We start from the raw sequence: 11,519 nt of genomic DNA on the forward strand, positions 1-11,519 counted from the left end.
GTGGGAGTCAGTTCTCAGGCAGAATCGAGAGTGGGTTGCGTTCTCACTCTTGCCACACACATAACATGGAGAACACTTTGACAAACAACATTTTGGGACTGACTTTTAAGGATCTCCTAAGCTTTGATTTTATAAATATATAGACCCTCCATCCCACTGATGAATTTTAGATAGCTTACCACACAAAATTGTGGCTTCAAAATAAGACAGATCCATGATAACTCATCAAAATACAACTCCCAAAACAGGCTGTTATTTTCTAGCAACCACTAAAGAGTTATGACTCTAACCAGCACAAGTAAGATGAGGAGCACTTGAATCTTTTTCAGTACATGTACCAAGCAAAGATTTTTACACAGATAAGGGTTTTAAATCAGGTTGCTGACAGTGTGTGGTAAGGATCTCTTAGAAAAAAAGCTGGCTGCATTGAAAACCAGCTATATTTGTTACACAGTTATACAAGAACATGTTGTATTTACCTTTATACCTTATGATATAAAATTAAACAGGTATTTACACTGTTTAATATTTCTGTGCTTCTACTGAGAAACAAGCGTGAAGAAACTTCCTGGTTTCCAATCTCACTGGCATGTCACATTCGATTTACCAGTATCATCAAATACTGGCAAAGCAGCTCACCTTTAGCCTTTTTTCAGTGCTTCTCAAACACAGCCACTGACTAACCTTTGTGGAAAGTTTGCTGAAGAGCAAAGACCTCTTTACAGTCATGTGTGAAGAACTGTCTTTGCTTTTGGAGAATGGGTTTCTCCTTTACACCTTGTGTTTTGGTTCCTTAGCCTCAGTGGAAGGCCTGCCTGCCGGGATGCAGAACATTTGTGCTCGTGTGGTGAGATGCTGCCATTATGTCTTCTTCTTGTCCTCCTGGGCTTCACAGATTAAGTAAGCACTAGAGGTTTTCAGATGGGACCCCTCCACCTCTAGTGATCTGGATCCCTTCCTTTGTGAAGGAAGGCTGTCCCCTTTGAGAGATGTTGATCCTGTCTACCAGGGCTGGGAAGTCTTGTCTTTGTGTGCTCCAGGGTACCCAGACCACTAGCTCTATTGAAATATCCAACCTTCACCTACCCTGTGATTGGAGTCATTAATTACTCTAGTCCCATAAGAGTGATTGTGTGAAAGACAGACTGTATTTTATTCTACATTAAAAGGATATGGGACGGTGGGAGAGATATTAAAAGGCACAGTGGGTGAACCAGGTCCCAGCAAAGGGCATATTTTATGCAGCATACAGCATATGAGCTGAGTGGTGATCTACCCATTTGTTCAATACTATCTTTTCACTATCTTCCTTCTCAACTGGTTACACAGTTAGTCATTGTTACTTATATAATATAAAAGAAAATATCTTTCTCTTATTTAGGGCAATCCGTTTCCTTCTCCCCAGATTATGCATAAATAATTAGGAATCATGTGAACCATATTTTAGTTTTAAGACTTTAATTTTTAGAAAACATTTTAAAAAAATGCTCTCCCTCTTTAAAAGTAGTAAAGAAGACCTCGGTAATAGAGTGAAACAAGCAGGGTTTAGGGTTTTCAGTGTTATTCCATACTAGTTAATTCTGTCTAATGAACAAATGAAAAATGGAAAAATACACTTGTAAGTTATTTTCATCAGTCAGTTTTTGATTTACATTTGACATAGCTTTTCACTTTGGGTCACAATATGCTTGTACATACATATTTGCTTTTCATGTGTCAAGACAAGCCTGAATATCATGCTCAGAAGATAACCATGTTCAAATACTAAAAGAAAATCCCTGATTCTGCACATTTTGATAATGGTTACTGTGGAAAGTATGGCCGGATTTTCATGCTCATCTTCTTCATGGAATACCATGACCCTTTCCAGTTCATCCATACAACACCATCATCTGTACCATGCTTTGCCATATCCCAGCTGTAGGTCCCTCCCCAGTAGTATCTGCCATTGGGGTTGGCTGAGTGGCAGCGGTTGTACCACCATCCACCACCATCTTCTTTGGAGCACTGTTTTCTTGGGTCTGCAGTTAACCTGATGAGGGGAAAAAAGATGTGTTGAGAGTGACAGATATCATAAAAGCAAACAGGTCAACAGAGTACATATACCTGCCCGTGTACTGAAATTTTCAAACCATAATAAACATTTAAAGTCCTCCCTGAACTCTCTGTAAAAGACTGACCATCACAAGTGTGTGCTACACAGTGCACTTGGAAGCTGAAGCAGCTAAGAAAAAATAATCAAATTCTAGCTGCATCTCTTTGGGAATGTCATTTTAGATTACTGACTGATAACTACAATTACTTGCAGTTCATAGTGATAATTACAATATCAATGAATGGTTGGTAGCTTACAGGGATAAAACATATTTTGAGATATTACGAAAACTAGCATAAAATTGGAGAAATATTCTATATTCAGCTCGATTTTAAGCTTTATTTTTATTTCAAAAGTTTAGTGTAAGTACATACCATCCATCATTGTCTCTGTCATAAGTACTGAAGAACATGCCATTGTGAATTGTCATTGTCCTGTTTTCTCCATGCACTTGTGAAGCTCCGTCCATCAGTGCATTGCCTGCATTGCCTTTGTAGTTACTGACTGAAAGCTGATACTTGTTTCCTTCATTCTGTATGGTGAAACCTCCATAATGAGCTGACACCTTATCACCATTCCAGTCCTCCATTTCAATTAAAACTTCAGTGGGCCCTATTTTGGTCAGCTGGCTGATCTTGTCATTTCCAAGCCAATATTCACCTGAGAAGCAACAAGTGAGAGCTCTGTGAAATAGACTTCCCAATATATTTCAAGGCAACTTTATTATTTTCCTATAGGTCTGCTGAAGTGGATTAGTTAATTTAAAGAAAATCAAAGAGCTTCAAAAAATAGGATAAAACAGTTTCAGCAAGAAGAGCTCTTTGAGTTTCATGCTGTGTGTTTTACCTGGTGTATCACAGAAGTTCTTCCCTCCACTCTTTGCAACATTTCCAAACCCATTTTTATACTGATCCCATCTTCTCCCGAAATTAACGCTGCCATCCTGGCGGTTCTGAATCAAAGTCCAGCCTGCAGGAGCAACAGTATTTAGATTAAATTGCTAGTACAAAAGGAGCATCAATCATTAAGATACAACCTTTCTAACTTCATCTCAGGACAAGAAGAGAATATGGCTTCCTTGCAGCAGGTCATTCACCGCTTATGAGCTCAGCTTTGCCATTTTTGCTCACTCTTAAGTAGTACCTGGCTTCATAAGGAAAGGTGAAAAAAAGCAGAACCTGAAGGAATGCCCTGGTCTTTTGTCTAGTGCATAGTACCAGGGTAAGACATGAGCCAGGCTCTCCTTGTCTGCCCACCTATATATTTTCCATTCTGGCCATACTAAGATACCCATGCAATTTATTTCCAGTTTCCTTATAGAAGTATCCTACTGTGCATCAGCAGATGACCAACAGGACTTTTCTGAATGAGTCAGATTCAGTTCTCAAGTAATTACAAAAGGTATCACTCCATACTTGTTTGTATAAAATGCAAATTACTAATTATTGTTGGTATCATGCATATTAATTAATATTTTAACAACATAGTCATTTCACACTAACCTCCATTATCTGTTTCCATGTCACAGTATACTCTGTATGGTTTGACGAAAGGATCTGGCTGGATGAGGTACATTTCAGAAGTCTCTCCTCCCTTTCTGATTATATCCTCACATTCTGCAAGAACAAACCAGAGATTGTTACTGGAACAGCTGTGAACTTCTTCAAATATCTTCTTATCCTTTGGTTTGCTGATTATAAGGGAAAAATTTTAAATATACATATTATTATTCTATTTTCATTTTGATTTCTGTGATACATCAAGTAAAAGAATGAGGGAAGAAAGAACAACAATGCACCTGCATTGTTCAGCTTTTCCAAATAGGAATTTCTAGAACTTCAAACTGAGTAGTGGAAGAAGTGTATACTTTACAATTAATTTTTGAACTAGACAATCTTGTGAAAGAAGAACCAACTTTCCTTGACTGAAAAAAATTAAAGAGTACAACTATGATAGTCACAAATGTATCACCTCCACCTTACAAAGACACTGAAGCACATATTTCTTTAAAATGCTACTGGTTACTTATGAAGACTGACATGGGATAAGAGGATTTTTGGTCTAACCAATATAGGCATCCATAGAAGTTTTTTTTTTTTTAATCTAGGATCACTTTCCATCTTTTCTGCTATTCTAATCAATTGCACAGGCTTCACAAACCAATTGAATGATGCATCTATCAGTTTTCACAGTGATATAAATGGGAGAAAAGATGTCATAATAGTCGAATGAGTACCTTTGCCTGAAACCACTGGAATATTACAGGAAACAACACATGGGGAACGGCAGTAGTCCACCTGCGTTGCAATGGCATTTTCCAGCTTTTGTATCTTTTTGTGTAAAGAATCCACAACTGCACGAAGGACCCTGAGACTAGATGGGATGTTATTGTCCAGATTATCCTTTATATAATTGTAATGCAATTCCACTTCTGTGTTGTACTGAGAAAGTAAGTCCTCATTGTCTAGGAAAGCAAAGAGATGAAAAGCAAATGAGTTATCAACATATTTTCCAGTTAGGAAATAAAGAGCAATCTTTAAGTACAATTTAAGATGTCACTTCTTTCCTTAGCAGGGAGGAAGGATAGGTATTTCTTTTGTTTAATTTTCTACTGTGTGCAAAAACTATGCAGATATTCTCAGGAAAGTGGTACACCTATACTGTTGTTTCTTTGCTAGCTAATAGATTTATCAGTGGTGCTATCTTCTGCCAAAGGCCTATAATTCACTTCTTTCTGGGGAACCATGGTGCCAAGCCAGAGGCTGGTCATAAATGGATTGGATGGACATAGGAAAGCAGGTAAGGGGGTACACATGACCCTTACATTTATAGGCCTTATATGAATCTTGCCTTAGTTGAGATCCATTCATTTGCCTCTCTCAAAGGTTTTTTTAAGAATTAAGAGGACCTGGTAATGAAAACCTGCTTTGAAGATATTCCGCTGTATTTTTTTTTTTCCTCAAGTCCCACTAACAAGTAACTGTAGGAATGCCAACAAAACTCTAATACCATTTATACTAGTAATTAATAGAAATAGCATACCTTTTCTTTGTTTTTGCCTCTTTACCAGTTTATCTTCTAGAACAGTCACATATTCGAAGAAAGTTGAAGAGCTTTCAGACAGTTTGCTCACTTTATCTTTTAGATCACGAACGACTGGTTTCACACTCTTTTCCTGTTTTAGCAGTGTAGTTTGCAGCTCGCATCCAGTTGGACACAGCACTCCCTTAAAAGAAGCAAAAAGGACTGTGAATAAAAGTCAAGATAAAAAAGTTCTAATCCCATCAGTGAACAACCCATTAGAAAAAAATTTCTAATTCCATCAGCAGCTTTGAATGCACTGAAGAGTTTATAATGTGAGACCAGATATTTAAGCATCTAGATAAGGAATCAAGACATTCAACTTGTGCAAAGAAGCTGCACTCTGAAGGTTGGGAAGGAGACCCGAGTCCCTCAGGAGCACTCTTTTTTTAAGGCTTTTGAGAAAAGCCCTCTCTCTTCACACTTATTTTGGTCCCCTATATGTTTTTCCCTTTTCTGCACTGTTAAATGTTCACTGTGTTAAGCTACCCGGACTATGACTAAAGCCTGTCAGGAATTACCTGGTCCCTGTGCATGTTTATGTCTACCCCTTCCCTCTCTAACAGGCCTGAGAGAATCAACCACATTCTCTACACGTTGTATGCATCTCTCATGAAATGACCATACGATCCATTAAAAAATTTTCACCTCAAGAAGCTGAGCACCATTGCTTCTACAGCAGGTGCCACACCATCAAGGACAGCAGTGTTTTAAAAAGAGATGGGAAATTCTGACATCCCATGAGAACCAAAATACTTAGGCAGCATGGGACTCTACCGCAACCATGTATTCACTAAGCTTTAACAGATGTCATTTGCTGGCAACTGTCACACTCAAATTTGCTCTCAGACAGTAGGATGTCTCTCAGCACTTGCAGCTTGCATTCTCCAGCAGGGAGCACAGGAGGGACAGTGGGATAGACTACTGCAAGGCAGCAAGGTGTGTACTAGATCTCAGCGTGCTTGTATGCTCTTCTGTAAGAGAGTTGGGACAGTGACTTATGGCAGGCTATAATTACATCTCAAAACTAATTTTAAGAAAGACAAGGGAGGTTGACTTTTTTTTTTTTTTGGTCCCTAGGGTTCCTTAAGATTATCTGAAATTGAAGCCAGCACTTCTGCAGAGGTTTTTCTGTCCTTAATAATTACCTATGCAGAGCCACATGGAAGGTACAGGTTAACCCACAAATACTTCCTTTCCTCACTTACAGTTCAACTCCCATGTCCCCATCTTCACTGTAGGCAGACTCTGCAACTAATCCCATGGACTCTGTGACATTACCTTTCTGAATGCAGTCCTAGCAAACCCAAGCAAAATGGAAAAAAGGTGGACTGCTTTAAATGAACAACTGCCCCCTGTTTGTCAGAGAAAACTCTCTGTTGGGTGTACTAGAAGAAAAGGACAGGCAGACACCTACCATCTCCTCCAGGGCATGCTTGCAGCCGCCAGCATCGGGATAGACGATACGCTCTTTCTTTTCCCCCTTCTTGTCCGGTTTTTGGGGCCGGCGCCGGTATCCGGGCCCACTGATGGGAGGCGCCACAGGTCGGAGCGTGGGGGCCATTTCCCGCCTCTTGTCCACAGGCCGGTGGCCCCGAACGTCGACCACAGGGGTGTCATCCTGCAGAGTCAGGGGGAGAGAAAACTCTCTGAATCTGGGATTGCTACTGTAAAATGGGATGCACAGGGTGGAGGCATCTGTTCAGCACTCTGTTATTTTAAACAGCAAAGAAAGCCTTGGAGTGGAATGAAAAAAGCCGTAACAGAAATATTACACTGATGTTATGTAAAAGTCATTGCTATGCATTCCCTTGTAAGACTAATCACACTCGCTCTACCTAAATGCAGATAAACTGAAAAGTCTTCAAACCTAAGTAAATCAATATTTCAGTAGCCAATTTTCACCAAGGAATAAATTTCATACAGTTCAGAGACGCTAAGCACCATGAAGCTTGAAGCAGTAGGATATAAAAAAAAAAAGTCATTAGAAATCCTTGAGGCTAGGAAGCATATTCCACAGCACATTATCAGTGTCACAGTTTTTTATTGGGCTACAGGGATATTTGTAAGGCCTCAGAAAATCAGGCCACAGTCAAATATATCATGAGGTCTCAGGCCACATGCCAGCTGTTAACTGATGAAATTAGGAAATGCAGTCAATAACATATGTCAGAGTAGGATATCACAGCCCCCTCTGATGCATACATTCCCCACATCTGCCAGAAATGGGAACACCTAAAAGGATGATCAGGGAAAACAGGCCTGGTCCCTATGCACTTGTTCAAACTAAACCATTTGAATTAATAGTTGTTTGAATTACTGAATCAAAACCTATGGCCATCTCCAATCCCACTCAGACTTAGCTACAAATAACAAACATTTGTAAGGATCCAGGATTAGAAGCTTCAAGTGGTTTCAAAATAGGCAGCGTACAAAACACAGAACAGCTGAAAATTATTTAACACATCAGTGTTTTCAGTAGTCAATGTACAGACACAAATACTTAGACTGTATAACAGAAAATCTGACTGCCCTGACCTATTTCATTTTTGCAGGGATTTTTGAACCATAAAAAAATGTACCAAGATTCTAAATTGTGTTTCCCCTAAAATAACAAAAGTAAATATGTTAAGCCAAATCAAATATGTTTAGATTGATTACTCTTTTGTTTAGCAATTGTTACCACTCTATTTCCAACGTAAAACTAGATGAACTGGCAGTTTATTTGATTTTGCTTTTTTTCAATGTCTGCTGGATTACTAGAAAAGTTTTTACTGTCTTTGAGACAGGACATGATTAATTACACATTTCTACTTCTTTGCACCTAAGACTAATTGTTTGTTACAACATAAGACAACAATACTAAATTAATATCCTTAAATACATTTGGCTAATATAACTAAAATAACTAATCTTACTATCAAACATTCCTTCATTCCCTAGAGAAAAAGAAATAGGAAGAAAATATCTCCAAACTCAGAAAATAACTATTGTGCAGTTATGTATATAAAGGTTACTTTTTTGAACACTTCAAGCAGAGAAGAACACGTGCTGGATCGTCTTTTCCCACAGCTTCTAACTTAGCTAACTCACATGAGCGGAGTAAGTCATGCATGCAATTAAATTAAATTAAATTAATTATTATTTATTAACCAATATCAGTATTACAACCTCATCGTCATAGTCAGTAGAGCCTTGGGGTCTAACGGAGGAAACACAGAGCAGGAACAGCAGGAGCAGTTTCATGGTGCTGGCTTGCTTGAGCAACTCAAGGACCTCCTCTCAGCAGCAGCTCTGACAGGGAGAGGTCCCCTCCGTTCCTATATATACTGGAGGCAACACTGATTTCCTGCTTCATGGGGATAGGACCAACCCTTCTGAGCAATCACTGCTTCTCTGTTAATGTTCAACCTTTCTTTCCCCTGTGTGCCTGGATACACGTTGTTGAGCAATTTCTCTGGACGACCCTTATCTATATGTCCCGGAGACCTCTGTTGATGCTGGCATCAAATACATGTTCAAATTCTTAAAAGTACCTCCTGCTCAGATTACACAAGGTTATCGTTTTCTCAAAAATCACAAGTCTTTTAAAATAGCAAATCTTTGGGTCTTTTTACATGCAAGTGAAAAAAAAAGTTTACTATATTAATTACATTAATAGTTTTGAATGAAAGCTGTAAGCATAAACCAACATTTTTCAGTTACTTTTGCCTTCTAGTATTGTAAATGAACTAAACCAATTATATTTTACATATTAGTTTGCTGGTTTCCTTTTTTAATACAAAAAGTATATCTGTCAAATATTATTTAAATATTTTAAATAATCTTTTAAGAGAATACAGCATGAAGTTACTCAGAATCATAGTGGAATACTCAGACATCCTTTCTGATGTTTTATAAGAGGTTGCATATCACTGCTCATATTAGCAGAGTTTTAACATTTCAGTGTTTTTATCCTGTGATTTTCTCATGCATTATAAATGATTATCGTGTACTGACTTAAATAAAACATGCCAAGTGAGAGCCAGCACACTTCTTTGAAGTCATTCACATTGATATCTAAACACATGAAGGGACACAAACTGTGGTGTGAACTGCCATTTCAAAGACTTACTTGATGGAGTGGAAGATTTTACGGAAAGCAAAAATAAGAACAGCTAAAATTGATTAGTTTTCCTGTATTTGTGCAGTTGTCAGAATTCTAGTAAACTACGGAGGTTCACGAAATATGAAAACTGTTTAACCCGACCGGTTTAATCATTAAACAGTTTGGACCAAAATCAGCCATGGCTCAAGGAGCCCTAACTCTGCTGAATTTGATCTCTTGCATGAGGACATGACCACCACTATTAGATTTGGAAGAACACAAACTTCTCCCTATAGGCATTAAAGAAATCTGTCTAAGGCCAATCCTGACATCATTAACATGTTACTTCCACGTATGGATGCTAGCCAAGATATTATCGTTGATTCTAGGTATCTCGTAACCTTAAAGCAGTTTTCCCTCCATGTACCTCTGAGGGAAGTTCAGTCACCCTCATCTTACATGTAAAGAAGGGACATAGTCATCTTGAACCCTTGCCCAGGGCTAAGGGGTAGCTTGTGGTACAGCAGAACTAAAACTAGTCCTGAGCTAGAAACTTAAATTATCCTGGATCAGTTCACACAGATCTTAATTAAATATATGATATTTGTCTTAAATCCATTTTGAAACCATGAACATGTTCTTACGTAACTTGTGGTCCCCTCCTTCAGGCATTAAGTCCTCTTTGGCTCCCAATGAAGAAGTGTGGCTGTGTCTGTGTAGAGTGTGTTGGAGGCTGGGTGACAGGGGAACCCTCAAGCCACCTGCGGAGTCCCAGCATGGGAAACCCCTAGGCTTATTTTGCCTCCAGATGGGATTTTCCCTTTGAAAGGCAGCCTTTGACCCTCCCAGCTCCAGTACTTTTCATCAGCTTCCCAAAGAGAGTTGAGTGGTTGTGTTTCCCCAAGGATTTACCATAGGCAGCACGTGCATGTCATACCACAGCAGGTTTGCACCTATGTGCCAAATGACCAGATGCCCCAGGGCAGGGGCCTTGTCTACACTGCAAATGTTTTGCCTGGAGACTTTTATCAGCAAAATCAGTCCAAATTTGGAATGGTATACAGAGGATTCTATGCAGGCAAACATACACATATAGAGAGAAAAGTGTTTTGGCAGCAGAAGATAACCTGTGTTAGCATCTTGGTTAAGAGATGTGATTTTTCTCTCATGCTTGCAGTCATTACAGTCAGGCTGATGCTTTCTAAGGATTGAATGAAACCTTACGAAGAACCAAAACTGTGGCTTAGATTTCCTCTAAAAATGATATCAAAGAGACTTTATCTTCAAAGCAGAGCAATCTATCTTTTTCCCTTCATACTCCCTCCTCCAACTCGTGGTTAATGAGAAAGAGTTCCCAGAGTTACCGTGGCAGTGTTACCACGACACACATGCTAGAAACTGCAATAATACAACCCAGATCCAGTGGTGTTCCAGGACACCCCTTTGTACAGAATCTTTGTACTAAAGAGGCACTTACTGGCAGAAGCGTGTGTGTGTTTTGAGGAATGGCTATTTGCTTGCTGCCCCCTGTGTTTGTTGTGCCAAGGTGTCTGCCAGTGAGGCAACTCTTTACACAAACCTCCTGTCCTTAGGGGAGTCGCGGTCACCGGATCATGGCTGAATGTACCCCCGAGGTGGTCTTGGGAAACTGAACCTTTTTGGCTGATGGTGAGCTATAGTATTTGCTAATTTTAATTTAAAAATAGACGTTGATTTAGAAATGTCCTTTTAAACAACTAGTGTTGTAATAGTGTCATCCTATGAAAAGAGTATTGTAAACCTTAATGTTCATCTCCGCTGTGATGAACATGCTCATTTCTTTTACTGGCAGCATTTACATTTGCTTTTACTGGCAGCAAATACTATTTCAAATGTTTCTCATAAATGATAATCAATGTTTTCTCCATGTTCTGGGAGCAAACAAGTTCTAAAACATTAGTAAGTGGGCCTTAATACAACACTAAAAGCTCATGCAAATTACTGGTCACCTTCTACAAAGTAGTGCTTATAAAAAAGTTCAGATTTTGCTATTTTCAGAATTGCAGCTGTAACTGACATGCAAGAACACATCAAAACTAATAAAGTGCATATTCTTATTAATATTATTGACATGATTTATTGAAGTTTCAGGACTAAATTTCAGCTTAAAAAAATTATTACAAAGACATACCATTTCTATGCATCAAATCCACCAATCAGTCAACTAACTGATCAGCAGGCTCATGCTACTCTGTGTGTAAACTTGGGGGGAAAAAA

At 38.9% G+C, this 11,519-nt stretch overlaps 1 protein-coding gene across 1 annotated transcript; it reads right to left on the bottom strand.

Moving 5' to 3' along the window:
- Positions 1-1,441: 1,441 nt before the first annotated feature.
- Positions 1,442-8,514, bottom strand: FGB (fibrinogen beta chain). Its single transcript, XM_050337958.1, has 8 exons — positions 8,348-8,514; positions 6,594-6,797; positions 5,138-5,321; positions 4,332-4,559; positions 3,598-3,711; positions 2,942-3,064; positions 2,470-2,755; positions 1,442-2,032 (listed from the first exon to the last, which is right to left on the bottom strand). The coding sequence occupies exons 1-8, from the start codon at positions 8,420-8,422 to the stop codon at positions 1,804-1,806; spliced, it is 1,443 nt and encodes a 480-aa protein (XP_050193915.1). The 5' UTR covers positions 8,423-8,514; the 3' UTR covers positions 1,442-1,803.
- Between the last annotated feature and the right edge of the window lie 3,005 nt (positions 8,515-11,519).

Source organism: Myiozetetes cayanensis, unplaced genomic scaffold (genome assembly GCF_022539395.1).
Source record: "Myiozetetes cayanensis isolate MyiCay16 unplaced genomic scaffold, myiCay2020 scf7, whole genome shotgun sequence".
Lineage (NCBI taxonomy): Eukaryota > Metazoa > Chordata > Aves > Passeriformes > Tyrannidae > Myiozetetes > Myiozetetes cayanensis.